We start from the raw sequence: 22244 nt of genomic DNA, 5'->3' as shown, positions 1-22244 counted from the left end.
AACAATGTTCAAAGGTCATAATTCACACAAATATGTTCTGGGATATTTTTGAGTTTGATCCCTTGACTATTAATGGAAACTTGTTTTGTTTACCAAATTCACAAGTAAACAAATTGGCACACCTGGTGGGACCCTTTTTGAGTGAATTTCTACTTTTCATTTTGAAAAATATCATTTTTGAGATCTTCATTTCATTGATTTCGCATTTTATGAGTGTGTATGAGATTGAGGAGTGGTAGGATAACCAAGAGAAAAGTTAGGAAACCTACAAGGAAATACATCAGAAGAATGACTATTCCCATAAACAATAATGGATAATAACCCTCTAATAGCACTGGGGCAGGAACAGTCACTGTAACGTCGATTGAACTAATCCCTTTAATTGCTAGTACAACAGCCATACCGTCAATGACGTTTGCACCATCAACTATGCAATAAGGGACGGTTTTATCTCCTTCAATAACCTAGAGTCACCCAGTGACCCCTATACCAATTATGGCGACATAGTTTAGGCCTTTAGCCACAGGTTTTGCAATGCCCATGTCGGGACGTGAACAACCTTATGGGATGCCAATATCAGTGATTACAAGCCTACATAATAATCCTTCAATGTTTTTTGATAATGTTGTGAATACATATTCGCCAATATTGGCGTCTGGGTCGGCCATAGGCAACCATGGTCGAACCATACCACCCAAGATGGGAATGGGATTTGGTTCCTAGGAAATGCCAACGTTTACGACGAATTCTATAATGGCAATGATATAACAAATGAATGAGAGTAACCATGATATGGTCAATACTATTACCCAACAAATGGGTACTATATTTAACCCATTGATTCAAAATACGAATCAGAGTTACCAACAATTGGCAACTCAAATTAATCGAATTGTTGATTTCTTTGGTGCTCCACCAGCGCAAGTTCGACCTGTAGTGCAACTCCAAGTCGTTAGGCAAGTTCGAAATGAAAGGGTGGCCTTGGAGGAAAACATGATAAATCAGGGGCAACAATTTATGCCCCAGGTAGTCGAACAAGAGATGCCTAGGGAAGTTGAGTGTCCACCTGTCATAATGGTTAATCAAAACCATGACGCTGATCAAGTTGTTCATCAAGTTCAACAAGGAAATATTTTGGGAGAAAATAACCTTGCAACCATTGTTGAACGGGTAATGGATCAAAATGGTGTGAACATGAGCCTGCAAAGGCCAAATTATACATACCCGCTATCAGAATATATGTTACAAACTGAACTTCCAAGGGGATGAAAAGTCCCTAAGTCAACTAAATTTGTTGGTGATACAAATGATTCTACCGTCAAGCATATTTCCCAATATTGACCGAAGCGGGAGACATAGAGAATAATGAGAACTTAAGGATGAGATACTTTCCTAATTCTCTTATAAAAATTCCTTTACATGGTTTAAAGCCATCCCTTCCCATTCCATCAAATATTTGACTCGATTAGAAAGGTCGTTCCATGAGCAGTTTTATATGGGGCAACCAAGATTAGTCTGAAAGAGTTGTCGAGTGTGAAGCAAAAGTTCACTGAATCAATCGACGATTACTTAAATCGATTCTGAATACTGAAGACATGGTGTTTCACTCAAGTGCTTGAGCACGAGCTCATGGAGATGACCGTTAGGGGATTAAAATATTCTATTAGTAATAAATTAGATACACAGTATCAGAGAGATATGGCTTAGTTGACTGACAGAGTTCGACAGGTCGAAAGATTGAAAGCCGACAAAACCAGAGTAAACAAGGGTAAGAAGGCACGTGTGGCCTTTGCCGATATGGAAGATAATGACTTGATGTCAGATGTCGAATATAACTATGTCGAAGAAATTAAGGTTGATGTGGATGAATTAAAAGTGGGTCCCCCGTATGTTTGTAAGTTGCTTACGCCTGTAAATGGGAAGAACCCTTCTGAACCTGAAAAAATGATAAATTCCCTAAGAAAACTTATACCTTTGATGTGACCAAATATGATGAGATTTTTGACTTGTTGGTCGTAGATGGTAAAGTACTAGTGCCACCAGGCATAAAAGTACCACCATTAGAACAAAGAAAGAAACAGGAGTTTTGTAAGTATCATAATTTTCTAGAGCATAAGACCTCACAATGCTTTCTTTTCAGGGGTCTTATTTAGAATGGAGATCGACTCTAACCCACTGCAAGTCGGAGAAGCCAGATACGTGGAGCCTATGGCAATCAACATGGTCGAAATCACTGAGGATTTTGACATGGCAGAATTCAAATGTGATAACCGGGTTGAGGTTGTTTACCCTAAGGCTGGAGAGGGAATACTGGAATTTCACTACAGATGCAAAGTTGAAGATTCATAAGTGATTATGTGTCTTAGATGTAGTGTTGTGTTCAACAAAAAGGTTGTAAAGAAGGTCGAAAGCGCCCAGTAGGCAAAGAAGAAGGAAAGTTGGAGGAAGAATAGGCCCCAAATCCATTTTGACAATAAAGGGTTCCTCAAAAGAAGGAGTGGTTCCCTACCCAATAAAGGGGTAAGCCTGGTACTTATATGCCAACATCCAATGCTCCCAAGGGAGATGGACAAAACCTGCTGACAAAGGAAAACAATCTGGAAATCAGAAGTGGAGGAATTTTGAAATCAGTCGAGGTTCATAGATGATTTATCGAGAGAATTCTCAGATGTCATAGAGCTGTTCATATGGTCCCAGTAACTATAAAGGGAAGAACTTGATGTCAAGTACTTAATGGAGGAGATTTCGGAGAAAGAAGAAAGCTGAAAGGGAAGCTGTAGAATCAAGTAGTAATAAGCCACACCAAAACCAAGTGAAAGACCAGGTGAAGAAACCAATGGGGAGACAATTGATTTCTCCTAAGACAAGCCAGTCAAAGGGAAAGGCAAAGGAAGAGGTATTGTCCTAGAAAGACGAGTTAGTGAGTGATAATTTCGACTATGGGTCGGAAGATGATTTTAACATGCTGGGCAAACATAGTGTATGTACTTCCTAGGGAGTACGATTGTGTTACAAAAGTTGTTATACATGGAGAAGCACAAATCGATGTGTTATTTCGTGATGAACAACGATTGTATTGAAGAACATAATGCATTTTTAAAAAGGCCCCATGAGGGAATGAAAAGTCATTTAAAGCCCTTGTTTATAAGGGGGAAAATGGAGAATACTACGGTGAACAAAATTCTTGTAGACCGATGGGTGACTGTTAATTTAATGCCCCATTTCTTGTTGGAAAAATAGGGAAGTTCGACACGGACTTTAAGCCCCATAACATGGTGCTCTCAAATTATGAGGGGAAGACAGGACAAAGTATGGGTGTTATCCAGGTGGATGTAACTGTGGAATCTATAACTCAACCCATAATGTTCATGGTTATATCGTTTCATGGAATGGGAGCAGTGCCTTTATCACTTCATAAAAGGATAACAATCTTGCGAAATGATAGGATAGTTGAGAACATCAAAGTAGATCAAGGATACTACATGGAAGAGGTGAACCATGTAGATAAAAGAAATTTTGATAAGAATCTAGCCAACATGGCGCCTTACGCACCAGCGGGGTTTGCTTACATGCCTTTAGAGGAGGAATTATATTCTCTTAAACTTCACCCAACCTATAGATTCATGTGGGACAGGGAAAATCATGGTTGAAAGGACTTATCATATAATTCGACCAACTAGATGGGGTGAAGAATTTGATGATGATGTATGAATTTGAAGCTTTGAAGCGAATTTCGGCTTACGTAGCCGAGAACATATTAAAAGCGGCCTTGGAGGCTAAAATACCACATATGGTTGTCAAAGCCAATGAGTTATAAGTGTTCGACGTGAGTCAAAGGATAAGCATTGGACCGTCACCGATCAAAAAGTCGCGATCAACTAGCTTAGAAAATGATGGTCGAAAATACAAGAGGCTCAACTATATCCATGATGATGAGCCTTTGGGATTCGAAAAGGATCTTATTGCATCTAATACAAAGATGCAACCTCAAGATCCACTTGAAGAAATTGACTTGGGCGATGGAACTACCAAAAGGCCTACTTACATCAGTGCTAACATTGATCTGAATGTAAGGTTAGATGTAATTATTATACTTCAAGAATTTAAAGATTTATTTGCTGTGGATTATAATAAAATGCTAGGTTTGAGCAAAGAATTGGTGGAATTGAAACTGTCAATAAAGTCGAGGGAAAATCCATTCAAGCAGATGCCTATGCGGTTTGTGCCAGAGGTCATGTTCAAGATAAAGGAGGAGATCGAAAGACTCCTGAAAAGAAAGTTCATAAGAGCAGAAAGGTATGTAAAATGGATTGCGAATATTGTTCCAGTAATTAAGAAAAATGGAACGTTGAGGGTACGCATCGATTTCAGATATTTGAATGTGCAACCCCAAAGGACGAATACACAATGCATGTCACCGAGATGTTGGTCGACTCAGCTGCGGGTTTCGAATATCTTAGTACGCTTGATGGTTATTCTGGTTATAACCAAATTTTAATTGTTGATGAAGATGTGTCGAAGACGACATTTTGATGCCCAGGAGCTTTAGGCACCTACGAGTGGGTAGTGATGTGATTTGGATTGAAGAACGTTGGGGCTACTTACCAGAGGGTGATGAATTCTATCTTTCATGATTATATAGAAATGTTTATGCAAGTATATATTGATGATATAGTCATTAAGCCTGCATCGGGAAATGGTCATCTTGACCACCTTCAACATTCGTTCGAAAGGATGAGGAAATATGGACTGAAAGAACCCTCTTAAGATTGTTTTATTGTGTGCAAGCTGGGGACTTTGTTGGTTTTATTGTCCATAAGAAGTGCATTGAGATTAACCAGAATAAAGAAAAAGCTATAAGGGAAACTAAACCTCTTTCGACCAAGAAAAAGCTCCAATCTCTTTTGGGGAAAATTAATAAGGAGGTTCATTTCAAACCTTAGTGGAAAAATTTGAGCATTCTCGCTGTTACTCCACCTGAAGAAGGAATAGTTCATTTGGCGGCCAGAGCATCAAAGGGTTTTTGACGAAATAAAGGAGTACTTGGTGAAACCTCTGATTTTGTCCCCTCTAATTAGAAATAGGTGCATGAGGTTGTATATTTCTGCCTCAAACTTGACCACAGGAAATATGTTAGCACAAGAGGATGATAATGACGTCGAAAGGGCCATATATTACCTTAGTCGAGTCTTGAACGATGCAGAAACTAGGTATAGTCTTATGGAAAATATATTATTTTGTTTGTATTTGTCATGTATGAAATTGAATCACTATATAAAACCAGTCGATGTGTATGTGTCTTCTGATTTTGATGTTATTAGGCATATGTTATCTAAACCAATCTTACATAGTTGAATTAGGAAATGGGCTTTTCCTTAACAAAATACTACCTAACATATGTGCCTTTAAAGGCCATGAAAGGGCAGGTGGTCGCCGACTTTATCGTGGATCATTCGATAGTTGAGACACCTTTAAACTACTTAGAGCCAGAATTGTTGAAGTTATACTTCAATGGTTCCAATCATAAGAATGGCACTGGCATTGGAATCTTGATCATTTCTCCAAACAAGATTCCAACCAAGTTCAAATATAGAATTGAAGGAACTTGCTCAAATAACGAGGCCGAGTATGAAGCTTTGATAGCTGGTCTTGAGATCTTGTTAGATTTGGGGGAAAAACGAGTCAAAGTAAGAGGAAACTCCGAAGTGGTGGTGAAGCAAGTAAAAAAGGAGTATGGATGTATTAAGGAGAACCTAATCATGTACTTCATTATAGTTAATAGACTAATCATGTGTTTCGACTTTGTGGATGTTCAACATGTCCCTCAACTTGAGAATTAAGAAGGAAACGAGTTGGCGTAAATTTCCTCAGGGTATAAAGTGCCTAAAGGAAGAGTAGAAGGTTTGATTGAAGTTAGAGGAAGGGTGAAGTCGACAAGGTTGTCCATGTCAGATCTAGTGATGACTAAGTTAGGATCAACAAATCTAGAAAACTTTGAAGTCTTTGTTACTGAAAATTTGGTTTATACCGATTTGAGAAGACCAGTAGTCAAATACTTAGAGAATCCAACTGGATCAACTGATCAGAAGGTCAAATATAGATCTCTAAGTTATGTAATTATAGGGAATGAATTATTCAATAAAACGTCTAAAGGGGTTTTACTTAAATGCCTTGGTGAAAGTGAGGCATACTTGGATGTGTCAAATGTTCATAGTAGGACATGTGGTGCCCATCGGGTGAGACACAAGATGAGATGGTTGCTTTGTCGCCAGGGTGTTTATTGGCCTACAATGTTGAAAGATTGTATTTATTTTGCTAAGGGTTCTCAAGAATGTCAAGTAAACTCGGGCATTCAACATGTCCCTCCGAGTGAATTGCATATGATTGTGAAGCCATGGCCATTTAGAGGATGGGCTCTGGATTTTATTGGGGAAATTCAACCAACATCTTCTAAAAGTCAGAAATTCATCTTAGTCGACATCGGTTATTCTATAAAATGGATATAAACAATTCCTTTAGTTAATGATGACTAAGATGCGATAATAGAGTTTATTCAGAAACACATTGTGTATAGGTTTGGAATCCCCGAGACCAATACGACAGATCAAGGGTCGGTATTCACTGGTCGGAAGACGCATGAATTTGCCTCTGAAATGGGATTAATTTATTAACTCTGAAGCCTTATTATTCTCAAGCAATTATCCAGGTCGAAGCAACCAATAAGGTCATTATTGGTTTGATCAAGAAGCATGTTAGGAAGAATCCAAAGAATTGGCATACAACTTTAGACTAAGTATTATGGGCATGTTGAACATCTCCTAAATAAGCAACGAATACTACTCTATTTCGACTGACTTATGGACATGAAGTTGTATTACCTATTGAAATTTACTTGCAATCAGTTCTAATTCAAAGGCGGGATGAGATTAGATCCGACCATTATGGAGTATGATGTTGGACGAGATGGTCAATTTGGATGAAGAAAGGCTGGCAACGCTGAATGTTTTGATAAGACAAAAAGATCGAGTCGCCAAGGCTTATAATAAAAAGGTTAAAGTGAAAATGTTTTTGATTGGAGATCTCGTTTGGAAGGTAATATTACCTATGGATCGAAGAGATAAACTCTAGGCAAATGTTCTACTAATTGGGAAGGCCCATTTTGGATTATTCAAGCATTTTCGAACAATGCTTATGAAATTGAAGAGTTAACAACTGACAAACAAATTCTAAGAGTTAATGGTAAATACATGAAAAGGTATAAGCCTATGCTACAAGAAATTTGAATTGATAAGGAATCATTTGCATTAAGAAACGAGCGTCGAAATGGTATTAGATAACGTGCCAAAATGGCATTATTATTACAAAATATCAAAGGTAAGGGAAATAAAAATACAATTTAAATGGGAAGTTTTGAATTAAATTCTTCGAGCTTGGTCTTAGAGAAATCGATTCGAGCAGTCAGTCGATCACATGTTTCTTTTAGAGAGTTGATTTCGCGCCCTAGGTTGAGGGAAACCTCAGCATGTTTGACGCCTTTGGCGGATTCTTTGTCGATCATCTCTCTGGTAGGAAGTGACTTCTCCCACTCAAGCTTAACTTTTTCTTTTTATAGATTGTCGATCTCTTTGTTCAAATATAAAATCTTTGCTCAATGTTATGCAATTTGATCATCATGTAAATCTTTCTTTTCGGTGTATTCTTGGAGATTGGTTTCGAGTTTGTCAACTTCCTGCTCAGACGCACTGCATAGGTCCCAGGCTACAGTCATGGCATCTTTCACTTGTTATAGTCGAGCATTGTTAGTCTATTTGAGATCAATATCCTTGCAGACTTGATCAAAGTAAGCTTCAAACTCAAATAAGAATTGAACCATAAAGTCAGACACTCGTTGCTTGTTAAGCTTAACCAATAATTATCGAATATTAATCCCAAGTCGAGCATCTCCTTCGATTGTGTTAAGGAGATTGAACTCAAAGATATTGGCTTTTAATTGTTAGATCAGGAGGTTCACTGAGTCATTTCTTGTATCAGCCAATGAAGCATGAGAGGAGTGGCTAGACTTCGAGCTTGTCAGAAGCTTGCGAAGTTTCTAGAGCCTTTTCAGAGCCTCAGTTGGGTTTTTTATTTTAAGAGAAAGAATTTATTTTTGGCTCAAAAAGGTGTTCTACACCGAATCATGGACGATGGCTTAGGTTTTCTATTTTTCATTGGTTGTAGTTTGATTCTTCTATGTTGTTGGGGAGGTTTCAAACTCAGGCGTGGTTTGTTCTTTGCCAGTTTTTTCTAGACTATTGGATTTTGGATCATCTGGAATGATGTTATCATGGACAGAGGCAATGATGTCATCCAATTCCTTGTTGCATTGTGGAGAACTATTTGACGTTAACTTCTGTTTTAGGTTGTCGTTGTCGAGATGCATATGTTGTATCATTGATTGGTTTGGTGGATGGATGGATAAATGAAATGTTGGAATCAAGAAAATATGACCAATGAATGTGAGAAAATGTTTCAGAAATCAAACAAGGGATACCTGGTGATTTTTATACCTCATTCTTGTTTGTTTATGTCGTTTCTTGGAAAAAAAATAGTGAGTCAAAACCTCAAATTAAATACATAAGGGGTTGCAAGTTGACTCGAGATTTACCTTAGGGTCAGTTTTGTTTGGTTCTTCGACCGCTTTGTTATGAGCTTCGTCTGGTACTTGGATGCTGGAAGAGGGGAGGTCTTGATTCCTTTCTTGTCTCTCTTCTTTTCTTTCTTCTTGTTTTTCTTTTTTTGGCTCTGTTTCTTTTTGTTTTCCTTTGTGGGAAGGACTAGCGGTCGAGGTGGCAGTGTCCTTTTTGGATTTTGTTTTTTGCAGAGTTCCTTTCTTCTTCTGGATTATGCTTGGTTTAAGAGAAGCCTTGGATTTGGACCTAGAGAAGATGAGAGGTTCCTTGGTGTCTTCTGAGCTTTGTTTTTCAGCCAAAGTTTTCTTTGGTTTTGGAGTGGTCTAGAAAGGGTAAGTCGAATTGAATAGACAGATTATTAAAGACCATAAAAGGATTTGAAATCAGTGATATACCTGTGTCGAAGTGGTCTTGAATTGTTTTTCTATTTTTGGGATTTAGTAGTCGTTGGAAAATTGGGATCACAATTTTGATTCTAAAAGATAAACTGTGTCAAAACTCTTTCGATGATTAGAATAATTAGAAGAGAAAAGACTTACCTTTTTCTTGGGTTTCTTCATTTTTTTTAAACTTCACTAGCGTCGGAAGGTCTTTCGACATTGGTGTCAATTAGTGTTCCAGGTTCACCTGCAATCTGAGTATGAGAAGACTAAAGGTATATAAGAATTGGAGATTAATGGTAAAATATCTACCTTTTTGTTATGGATTTTTTGAGATGGTGGAGAAGGTTGTCAATAATATTTTTCGGAAACTTTCTTCTGGAAAATGGCTTTCAAAGTATTGTGTCCACCAGTTATGGTATTCGAATATCATGTAGAAGGACAATTGGTATTGGAAAGTGGGAAGTTCGAGGACTTGGTTGCGAGAAAATGTTGCGCAAGCTTTGTAGTCTTCGATACTGGATTTCCTTTCGAACTAGCAAATATCAGTTTCCCAAGTGTAGAAGAAGCATGTTAGTAGCTCGCTAAAGCCGAATTTCCTGGCTACTAAGTTGGGTTGATAACCAACAAATCCATAGCCATGAGTCTCAATTTCGTTTCTGGTATATATGAGTGTAGGAGTCAAAAAGGTTGCCCATATGGAGTTCGACATGGCAGGAGCTGAGGGAAATACACCGGGAAATTTGTTTATGAACTAAGATGGACCAACACATCAGTCCACGAAAGGAGTCATGGTCGAAACAAAGGTGGTCGACTAGACGAACAATTCTATATATTTCATAAATGTGAGTTGTGAGGGTGTATCATAAGGAGTGGTTAGAGCAAGCCTTACGCCTCCGATGACTCTGCAGTTCGTCTGTTTTATCAAAGTTGAAGATTCGATTATGTGAAGTTTAGGATCAAATGTTACATTTAGCTAGAGTTGTAGAAGCCATAAGGGACCAGAAAGTAGGTATGATTTACTGGTGCCAGGAAGGTGTTTTAGCATGTAGGAAGCTTCTCCAAGTGATTGATAGAGGTTTTCCAAGAGGAGTTTCCTTAATGATATCTTTAGACCCTCATGAAGTTGAATAGCTAAAGGTACAAATTTCTTAGCTACTTCTAAGGAACTAGAGAAGCAAGCGTAGTAGGAAAGCCAAAGGGTTAAAAAGGCAATGTGCTCCTGGTTGAAGACTTCTGCAGTTGTCTTATCGTGATTATCAATGATAAAGTTCTTGAAACTAAATCATTCGAGAGTGAATTCATTGGTTATTTCTAGGGTTGGAGTAAAGTTCTCGCCTGGAGGGTTTAGCCCTGTGATGGTTGCCACATCGAATAAAGTTTGTGTTAACATGCCACAAGGAAATTGGAAAGTATTGGTTGAACCTTCCCAAAAACAGATCGATGCTAGAAACATGGTTGGATTATATCTAGGACCAGCCCTAGAGATTTTGATCATGTCGTAGATACCCAATTCTTTCCATTGTTTCTTTCTTTGGGGCTGAACTTTGTCGAGCCAAGCGGGGTACTCTTTGCTTTGAGTCAGAGGCGCAGATCGAAAAACACGCGTAAGTTTATCCATAAAAGATATATATAGAGCGTGTTCTTTGAATGTTGAGGGCATTATAACTAGGTAGCATGGAAAGAAGTTCTTAACTTTACCAGCATGTAACTTTACAGTCAGGTAAGGCCCTAAGAATGCAAGGAGTTTTCCAGACAAAGAAAAAGGGATAAGTACCTAGTTCTCCTAGTTGGAGATTTTGTCCTTTGACAATGGTGGTCCAGGTACGAAATTTATGCCTTGTTCATTGTCTTCTAGAAAAATCGTGAATGCCAAAGGATTTTTCCTAGTCTCAAACTTCAGGGTTGATGTTTTGGCTGCCATTGTTGAAGTTAATAGCTTTGTACAAGATAAAGTGAATGTTTTTCTGCGTAAGAGAGAGTCAAAGAGATGCGTGAATGAAGAAGATGAGAATTATAATGGAGTTGGGTGTTTATAGAGTCTCAATTTCTGTTCAAAATCGGACATATGGCATACACGTGGAGGTAATGCATCATTTTCGTGTATCACGAAGTGGCAGCATTGATGTGAGGGGAACAGTTGGTGATAACGTGCACTTCATGTTCTCCTAGAAACTAGGAGTGATGATGAGATTCTGAAAAGATTTTATGGAAAATGACAAGGTGCATTAAAGTGGTAATGATGACGATGACGTCAACGGAGAAGTGGAAATAATGTCGAAAATACACTCAAAAATGCCACCTTTCTCTTTTTTGATGTAAATTGAAATATGGCATTTTGGGCGGCAATTTGTTACCTTGGATTTTTGACATAGATATTAATGGTAAGTAACACATAAGGACATGCCATAGTGAGGTGTGAAGTTGAATATGGTCAATCAACATTGTAGGCTGGTCTGATGACTTTGACCTGTCGAAAGAGGACTTGACAATTCCTAGTCAAATCCTAATCAAAGACCATGGGGTATTTGTGAAGTCTGGACTTAGAAAAAATTCCAATATTAAGGATGGTTATTCTGATTAGTCGAATTAGTCAGAATTGGATAGGATCAGGTGTTTATTCAAAGACACGTGGAAGTCTATCGAAGACAACGTTTGCATGGAAGCAAAAACATGGTATGACGTGCTTAGTCGACCGTTGTGCAGTTATTTTAGACTAGTATATAAGTAGACACTTGCTTATGCTATAGGGGTCCGTAATTGTACTAAAAATCCTACAAACTCAAAGTACCTGTGCTGTTGAGAAACGAGTGAGGAAATGTACATATGCGTTCCACATTTATAAATTTCAAGCATTTTATATTCAAGTCATTCTTGCATTTAATTTACTTTCAGTTATTTTACTTTTAAAGTCTTTACATTTTGACTTCAATCACTTTACTTTCAAAGCTTTTGCATTTCAATTTTTAAGTTCCAAGTATCATCTCAAACATTGCATTTCAATTTCAATAGCAACAATGTTCAAAGGTCATAATTCACACAAATATGTTCCAGAATATTTTTGAGTTTTATCCCTTAAGTATTAATAGTAACTTGTGTTGTTTACTAGATTCACAAGTAAGCAACGATGATGTGTGTGTGATTGATTTCATTTCTAGAATTCACGTTGCATTCCCTATCGAAATCGTAACAAAATCGTATTTCTTGATTTTATGGGATTAAGAAACACGAGTGTTTGGTGAGATCTGTGTGAGTTTCAGTGCACAAAATCAAAGATGAACGACAGAAACAGTAGCTTGAATAGAAAACTTACAGTGTTTGAAACAAAGAATTGGAATGGGTGGTTGATTCATATATGTGTGTTGCTTGGCGCTTAAGATGTTCTTGATCTCGTCAACAATGGTTATGATCCGGTTGCGGGGGATGCGACGGAAGCACAGAGAAATGCGAAAAGAGAAACGAGGAAGAAAGATCAAAATATGTTGTTCTACATCCATCTGTGTGTGGATGTAAACGTGTTTGAGAAAATTGTTGATTCGATGACGGTGAAGGTTGCGTGGGACACACTGGTATTGTGCTACGACGGTGATACATTAGTGAAGGAGTTGAATCTTCATTCTCTATGTAAGCAGTATGAGAATCTCAACATGAAGGAGAATGAGAAGATACCTGATTACATCTCTAGAGTGATTCTGATCACCAATGGGATGAAATCTTGCGGAGAAACTTTGTTAGAACAAGTAATCATTGAGAAGGTATTGAGATCTCTTACTCATCAATTTGGTTACATTGTTGTAGCAATTGAACATTGTAAATACCTAAGCACCATAGGGATTGAAGAGTTATGGAGAAGTTTAGAGGCACAAGAGTTGTGTCTGACTGAGAGAGCCTTTGAAAGAGAGGTAGAGCAGGCTCTGAAGGCGTCTTCTGGGAAGAAGAGTCATAAGCAGTCTTGGTCCGAAGCCAAGAAGAGACATAGTGGTGGTTTTTAGAAGTCAGAAGCCTCCAATTCTTATGAGAAGAAACATCAGAAGGGAAATGAGAAGTTTGACAAGAAGAATGTTCAATGCTACTGTTGTAAGAAGTTTTGTCACTTTGTCACTGACTGTTGGTCAAACAAGGAAAGGAATTCAAAAGAAGAAAACATAGCCAAAGGATATTTTGATGATGAATTGTGCTATTGATGGCTCCTGAATCCGATGGTGCATATTTGGTTGACTGGTGGTATATGGACATTGGCTGCTTAAATAACCTAACTGGAAACAAACAATGGCTGGTTGATTTTGAATCTAGAAAAAGGACAAAGATCAAATGTGTTGATGATAAATACCTCAACCCTGAAGGTATAGGAAATGTCATTATCAAGGATGTTTGGTATGTTCCTGGCATGAAGATAAATCTGATGAGTGTAGGTCATCTCATTGAGAAAGGTTTCTCAGTTACTATGAAAAACAATGTCTTGAAGTTCTATGATTCTGATCAGAAGTTGATTATGCAATCTGAGTAGAGAAGAAACATAACATTCAAGGGGAATATGGAGACTACTTAAACTAAATGACTTAATGTAGAAGGCACTGAAGGTGAGAGTGAGTTGTGGCCAAGAGATTGGAGCATCTCAATTTCATAAGCTCAAGGCATCTGAATTATGAGAAGCTGGTATATGGCATTCTTAAGATTATGAAGCCTGAAAAGTCATGTGAGATATGCATGAAAGGCAAGAAAACTAGATTTCCATTTGCATCATAAGTATCCCCAAGAGTAAAAAATGCTTTAGGAGTAGTGCATTCTAATTTTTGTGGACCATTTGAAGTACCTTCACTTCGAGGAAACAAATATTTTGTGTCATCTGTGGATGAGTTCACAAAAATGACATGGGTAGCACTCATCAAGTTTAAGCATGAGGTGCTTGCTGAGTTTCAGAAGTTCAAGGTGAAGGCTAAAAAACAGAGTGGTCAGAAGCTAAAAATTCTCAGAATTGATGGTGGATGTGAGTATAACTCTATAGAGTTCAGAAAGTTCTTTGAGGAGAATGGAATTGAGCATGAGGTGACTTATCCATACACTCCTCAACATAATGGTCTTACTGAAAGAAGAAACCTAACTTTACTTGATATAACAAGGAGCATGCTGAAGGAGAAGAAGATATGTCACACCTTGTGGGGAGAAGCTGTTGCCACTTCAGCGTATGTTCTCAATAGGTGTCTAACTAAGAAGCTGAAGGAAATTGTTTCTTTTGAGAAATGGAGTGGTGATAAGAAAAGTGTGATTCATTTCAGGGTATTTGGTTCTGTTTATTACAAGCATGTTCCAGGTGCTACTAGAGAGAAGCCGGATGATATAAGCAAAGTAATGTTATTGATTGGGTACCATAGTACATGTGTGTATAAGCTTTATTATCCAGTCACTAATAAAGTTGAAGTCAGTAGAGATGTCATTGGGAAGGAATCAGAAGTGTGGGATTGGAGTAAGTCTCAATCCAACTCTGGTGTAGTGCCAACACCTGAGTTAACTTCTAAAGATGCTTCAGAATCTGAAGGTTTTGAAGATGAGTTAAAATTAGAAAACGATTTTGAAAGAGACTCTGAAGACGAGTATGACTCTGAAAATGAATATGATTCTGATCCAGATTCTAATGATGATCTAGACTCTGGTAGTCAAGACTCCAGAGAAGGTCAAACTTCTGAAGGTGGTCAAGCATCTGATATTGTTCCAACATTTGAAGAAGATTATGAACAAGTTCAAAGGCCACAAAGAATCAGGAAAGTACCAAGGAAATAGGTAGAGTTTGATATGTTACAAGATACTGAAGTAGACTTTGAGGGAGAATTCATTTAGTGTGCCATGTTAGTAGACTCTGAACCAGTTAGTTCTAAAGAAACTCTCAAGAAGAAAGTGTGGTTGAAGGCCATGGAAGAAGAACTTGAGGCTATAGAAAGAAACAAGACTTGGGAGTTGTCCGAGCTTCCAAAGGAAAAGAAAGCCATCAGCGTCAAATGGATTTTCTAGGTGAAACTGAAGCCAGATGGATCAATTGGAAAACATAAAGCAATGTTAGTAGCAAGAGAATTTCTACAGAAACCTGGGTTAGATTACTTTGAAGTGTTTGCGCCTGTAGCTATACATGAAACAATCAGATTGATGATCACCATAGCTGCTAATAGAAATTTGACTCTGATGCACCTAGATGTGAAATCTGCATTTTTGAACAGTCCATTGCAAGAAGAGGTATATGTTTCACAACCTCCTGGATTTATGAAAATTAATTATGAAGGGATGGTGTACAGGTTACATAAAGTGTTGTATGGACTGAAACAAGCTCCTAGAGCATAGAATCTGAAAGTTGGTTCATTTTTCAAGCTCCAAGGATTCAAAAAGTGTGAAATGGAGTATGGTGTTTATGCTCAACATACTTCTGAAGGCAATATGATTCTAGTGTGTCTCTATGTTGATGTCATATTACTGACAGGAAGTTGTTCATATGAGATAATGAAGTTCAAGAAGGTGTTGACAAATGAGTTTGAGATGACTAATATGGGAAATATGGTATGTCTTCCAGGGATGGAGATTATGTACTCTAAGAAGGGTGTCATTTTACATCAGCTAAAGTATGAACTTGAACTTCTAAAGAGATTCGAGCTGACAAATTACAAGACTGCAATCACACCTGCTGAAACGAATCACAAGTTGGATTCTGATGTTAAAGGTGATGATGTAGATGCTACAACATTTAAATAGTTGGTTGGATCATTGAGATATATCTGTAACACCACACTTGACATTTGTTATGCAATTGGAATAATAATTAGGTTTATGAACAAACCAAAGTGGTCACAATGTCAAGCTGCTGTCAGAATTCTGAGGTATATTAAGGGGACTCTGAAGTATGGAGTGTTATTATTTTCTGGTGTTAAGTCTGAATCAGAACTAATGTGCTATTCAAATTTTGATTAATGTGGAGACAGAGTTGACAGAAGAAGTACTTTTGGATATTTTTTCAACTATCTAGGAGGTCATATCTCTTGGTGCTCCAAGAAGCAACCAGTGGTTGCATTGTCAATCTGTGAAGCTGAATACATTGCAAGTGCTTTATCTGTGTGTCAAGCTATTTGGCTTATGAATTTGTTGTAGGATCTAAAGATCAAAGTGAACAAGCCTGTGAAGTTGATGATTGACAACGCCATAAGCATTGCCAAAGTGTTGCATGGAAAAAGCAAACATGTTGACACAAAGTTTTATTTTTTGAGGAATTAGGTTCAGAATGAAGTGATAGAAGTTGTACGTTGTAGTACTAAGAAGCAACTTGCAGATGTTCTGACGAAAGATGTGAAGACTGAACACTTTATCCACCTGAGGGATGGAATTAGTGTTGTAGAGTTTAGTTAGATGAATATGAATAAATGGATGATATTAGAAATAATTCATATTCATAAGCAGTGTTCTGACACAGAAGCAAAAACTTCTGAGGTTGTTGTCCAAAAGCGAATTTTAGCTTTTGAATTGTAGTTGGTTTTAAGTTTTCAAAAGGTGCAATACTCAGCTAGCGTAGATTAACATTTTTGCCTACGTGACATTTTTGTTTGTGTATATAAACTAAACATGTAACAAAATTTTAGTATGAATGCACTCAATAGAGTTTATCTTAAAAGATTGTTAGATCTATTTTCTCTCTCTTCTCTCTCTCCTCCATCTTCATTATCTCCATATTCAATCTTGTACACCAATAATATTTACATAACTAATTTCTAACAACAAAAATGTGTCTCTCACTATTTTTTTTAAGTCACAAATTAATCGGAATGTGTCTTATCTTTCAAAATACTAAAGATCTCATGAATATTTCTACTATAACTTCCATGTTGAAAAGATCACCGAATATACAAGAAAAAAATATTGTATTATTAGACATTAATTTTTATTACACAAAAATAAATATGAAAGTACTATACTTTTTCAAAACAAAAATTATGATAAAAATGTTCAAACCATAATTTACATGTTCAGGATCTTTGGTGGGAGTATGTGAGAAAAGAAAAGAAAATTGTTACAATGATACTTTGAAATAATTTGGTGTTTGTTTGGGGATCAGGATATAATTGATAGTAATTAACTTTTTTATTTATAGATAAGTGACATTTTATAACTTCATTTAGATTAACATCATGGATGAATAACAAGAGTTCTTGGTAGATGGGATAAAGTTAGAGTATATGTAATTTGCCAAGAGCATAGGCCGTCTAAGTACTCTAATTTTATCTTATCTACCAAGAGGATTGCACTTAGGTTGCGAAAGTCGAAGTGAAGGTTGTAGTAAGAAAAATTTAATTGTTTGGTGTCTAGTTTTTGATAGGGGACTTAGTTATACTTAGATTTTAGATTTAGTTCATATGGTGATTATAAAAGGAGTGAATCTCTTCTATGATCTAATTACATGTCACTAATTAAATAAATAAATAAATATCTAGACATGTCTCATTATCGAAACTGAAAATTTAGTGTCCAATTGTCAATTAAAAGGCCAAAACAAAAGAATTTTTATATTACGAAGAGAGGAATAACAAAATATATTATAGAATATAAATTAAAACTCGTTCATATTGCAGAGTGTAAAATATATTTAACCCATAAATTTTTTAACTTATTTTGGTAGAATCACAGGCTCCATAAACATAAATCAAGTTAATTCACCCACACAAGAGCATTCTTGGAGTTCTATTATATGGCGAGGTTTCTACTCTTAAGTATCTCTGGGTCTAAGTACAATTCAAGCACAAAGACTATGGCTATAATTTCTGCCTTATTCGAGTATCTAACACCAACCGAAGCTACAATCGTTTTTAAAACTATGCCTTTGTCGTCTCTAAGAACTCCTTCAATACAAGTTGGTTCTGGTTTTCCTCTAGCTGATTCATCCACATTCTATTTCCAAGTATTGACAAGTGATCGGCACCATCTAACATGTTTCTATCTATATTCAATAGCCGTCACTGCCTCATGATATAAATCCTATAGGGCCATGTCATATGGTGAAAGGGTTGTTTGAGCTCCACCCTTTCATCCAAAATCCTAGCCTTAGTTTGATCAAAAGAAATAGAACTTATTAGAGAGAGACAAAATTTAAACAAAAAACTATCCTTCTATTTCTTATTCTTCTTAGAACCTTAATAACAAATATAGAATATAAGTTTTTAGAAACTAAAATTGAAGTAATGTATAACAACACTCTTGGTAAATTTATGAAAGGGAAACATAACTTGAATATCATTCTAGGTAATCATAGAGCAATCTATGATAAATTTGATTTAGGATTTGAACCTAAAAACAATGTTAAGTTTTTTAATAAGACTTTCCATGCTAATAAGACCCGGTAGATATAATATGTCTAAGTATATTTATTGTGAAAAATTTATGCAAATACATCTTAATCTTTCTATATAAGAAATAATCATGAATATAATGTTAAAATAACTCCTTTTTCATCTTATTTCTTAAACAAAAATCATTAAAATGACATGAATTGGAACCCCTATAAATAATTTGTATTTCACTAAGACAAGAGGACACAAAAAGATTTGGGTATTATTTCGTTCAGGAACTAAAAATGGGTGCTTTAGTTTCACGAAAGAATCGGAAATCATGAGAGTTGGATAAGTGTTGATCTTGAACAGTGGCTCCGGTCTCTTTCATGGTGGCGTGGTATGGACCAACATGGTTAGCATTCCAACGCCTAAGTCATTTCAAGATTCAATACAAGTATAGTGAAATTGGATATCAGAGATTGTGTACCTTCTCATAGCATGTGAATTGTTTTTATATATTGGTTCAAGTATAGTAGGCTTGAGACGGATTGTGCCTTAGTCAATTGGGCCTTTAGTAGATCCATAATAATTTTCCCCAAGACTTTGTCTGACACTGAAGGAATCGGGGAAAATCTTAAATATCATTGACCGGTCTCCATGTCATAGTCCGATCTGGAATAGAAATGAATCACTTAGGATCAGTTTTTGAAAAAGTATTTGGGAACAAACACATTTAATGCGGTTCCATCATCGATTAGCTTCATCACCCATTCCTGATATGTGTGATGACGTGACCAACTAGGGTGTGGCACGGTTCATAGAGTACTTAAGTGTATTTGAGTTTGGCGTGTTTCTATGAGTGGAATTCAAGTCGTTGATATATATATATATATATATATATATATATATATATATATATATATAATATATATAATATATATATATATATATATATATATATATATATATATATATATATATATATATATATATATATATATATATATATATATTTGAATATTTGGAAGTTATTAAAACCTTTCAGCTTTCAAGCTTTCAGAAAATATTTTTGTTCCTTCTTCCTAGAGAACATCACTAGAAATGATTCAGAGCTTTGCTTAAAGCTTTCGCCTTTATCCTTTCTGCTTCATCAATCTCATGTAACCAGGTACCCTTCTAACTCAAGTTTTACATTCAACATTTATTATTTCCTTAGTTATGATGAATGACAACATTGTCGATTTATTGAGTGATTGTGAAGTGGAAGATTCACCTGGGTCGTCGCATGATTCTCATCATCCTTCCCTTAATATTGATCGCGTATGACCATATATATATATATATATATATATATATATATATATATATATATATATATATATATATATATATATATATATATATATATATATATATATATATATATATATATATATATATATATATATATATATAATGATTCTGGGTCAGAAGGGATGCCTGAGACTTCCTTGAAGGAAGAAACTTCTTCTTCTGGGTTGTTAGACGCTCTTATATCGAATGTTCATGGAGGAACAAGTCATGTAGAAATCCCGATGCCCTGTCCCATTTTATTTGAAAAGGAAATACAATCCAATTTGGAAAGGAGTGAACGCGTTAGAGATTTCGTTCAGACTCTCTTGTGAGCTATAGGTTGTGAGCCTAGAGATGCTAAGGTACTTGAGCATTTAAGTTTTCAACGTCGGGCATGAAAATTTTGTTCTCAGCAGGACAAATGTTGGACTAGATGTCAAGGAGATAACATATAATAGATTATGGGGACAAATGTCAAACACTATGTCTAGGACATTGTATACCAGAATAAAATCAGTTTAAATTACCCAACTATGATAGTTTAGCTTATTCAAGAAGATGAAGCAGAAAAGCAATAAATAACACAAGTGATTGGTAACCCAGCTCAATGAAACTATACCTACGTATGAAGGACACTCTACCCAAGAAAGTAAATTCACTACTTTGAATTATTACTCTTAGTCTTCTATGAACAATAACCCTGTGTTGTTCAATTCCTCTTCCTAAATCTAATGGCTTTCTATTTAGGACGCCCCTCTAAATATGAGAACCCTCTCACTTTCTTCAACCACTAACCCCTAGTGATCAACCTCAATAACAACTATATTGATCATTGAATTTATAACTCAACTAAGACAAACCAACAACTGTGTCAAGTTACTGAAATGTAGAGTGGTGTACACAAAGATTCAACACTAATCCTTATGATGGCATTAGCGTGGAATACAAGAAACATAAACATTATGTTCTAAAGCTTATAGAATTAATATCTTGGAACAAATCTTTACAACTCAACTAACCAACCAAACTATATGCCGTAAGATGTGAAGGGAGGCGCTAGAGTGGTGCACAACAATAACTCAAAAATAGAAACCCTAGCACTAAGAGTCTTCAAAAGGTGAACGACTCAAACTCTAGGTTTGAGTTTCCCTAAATAGAAATGTTTCTTCTGGGCTTTTTATCATGGGAGTTTGATTTGATTTCGTCCAAATTAAATGCAGATGTTGTTGGATATGATCTGTTCCATTAAAAACTCCAACAAAAGATATGATTTGTCAAACAAATCACACAAACACATTGCTAAAGCATAACAACAAATTTGATTGAAACTCAACCAGGATTTCACTCCAAAACTGCAACAATATTAGCATATTGAACCAGGGCCAGATATTGCACACATGTTGGAACATCGTATTCCACATGTATCTCTTCTTCACCACAACTACAATAACATTTGTCTGTTGATAGAGAGCAGATGTAGCAGCATACCCTTCTTCACCACAACTGCAATAACATTTGTTTGTTCCATATATTACACTAGAACAGTCGAGATGCTGGCTTCTATTTTACCTGTGTCACATCTCAAAAAATATGATCATTCGTGGTGGTCGCAGAAAAATGATTTGAACAGAGTCGCCATCGAACTTTATTTATTCCAATGAAGGAATAGGAAAATATTGATAAAACCTTCTAAAAAATAAAATGGCCATCGCAACCAAATTCAAATTTTGGGAGTCGATTACGCAATGGGAAGGTATTAATACCCCTCACGTCCGTTGTACTCAACGGGAACCTTTTAGTCAGATTTGCGATTGAATGTTAGCCATCGTTAATTATTTTCTTTGAATAATCAAAAGATTGAAAAGAGAAAAGAAAGGGGTCACAAAAATGTTTTTACTAGGGTGCTTGACAAGATTGTGAATCTTGCTCCTACTTATCCTCAGTTACAATAAGGAATTCAAAGCGGCGTAGTTCTGGGAAAGAAAATATATATTTTTTGTGGCCCTTCGGTTCTTGATATGATGGTCACCTATTTTCAATTTTTTATTTTCTCTTTTTTCTTCTTTTCCCTAACTTTTGCCTGGACTGGTTCTTTTGAACTCTCAGCCCACCAGGATGCCCTAATTTTTGCTTGAGTCAACTTCTTGGTGTTCGACTTAGTGGGTTCTTTTTTTTTTCCTACTGATACGATTGTCATGTCATTGGTTATCAAGGAACAATTGCTTAATACTTTTTTGATGTGTGTGAAAAAGGTAAGTGGTTACACCTTTTAAATTTTCAGAATGATTCTCTTAAGATTTAAATGCATAGCCAAATTAACTGAAAACTACCCTGCCTTATGTTCATATCAAGGTTTTTTTTCGTACAAAAAGAAACACCAACTTCTAGGTTCAAAGGGATTGACAAGGTATTATCTTCATTATATCTCCCGTGTCTGGGAGTTGAAACAATGCCTTAAAATATTAGCAAAGTTATGTTTGAAAGCATACTGTTGCATCTCGAAAAATGTGATCTCTCGCGATGGTCGCGGAAAAATGGTTCGAACGGAGTCGCCACCGAACTTTATT

The 22244-nt window shown here is 36.3% G+C and overlaps 2 protein-coding genes across 2 annotated transcripts; both read left to right on the top strand.

Annotated features, from left to right (window-relative positions):
* Nucleotides 1-771: 771 nt before the first annotated feature.
* LOC127104928 (uncharacterized) lies at nt 772-1269 on the top strand. Its single transcript, XM_051042067.1, has one exon. The coding sequence runs from the start codon at nt 772-774 to the stop codon at nt 1267-1269; it is 498 nt and encodes a 165-aa protein (XP_050898024.1).
* Nucleotides 1270-3979: 2710 nt separating this feature from the next.
* LOC127104927 (uncharacterized) lies at nt 3980-5840 on the top strand. Its single transcript, XM_051042066.1, has 3 exons — nt 3980-4074; nt 4143-4296; nt 5412-5840. Exons 1-3 carry the CDS (start codon nt 3980-3982, stop codon nt 5838-5840), a joined length of 678 nt encoding a protein of 225 aa, XP_050898023.1.
* The last annotated feature ends 16404 nt before the right edge of the window (nt 5841-22244 follow it).

This window comes from Lathyrus oleraceus, chromosome 7 (assembly GCF_024323335.1).
Source record: "Lathyrus oleraceus cultivar Zhongwan6 chromosome 7, CAAS_Psat_ZW6_1.0, whole genome shotgun sequence".
Classification (NCBI taxonomy): domain Eukaryota; kingdom Viridiplantae; phylum Streptophyta; class Magnoliopsida; order Fabales; family Fabaceae; genus Lathyrus; species Lathyrus oleraceus.
This window is presented reverse-complemented; position numbering and strand designations above follow the sequence as displayed.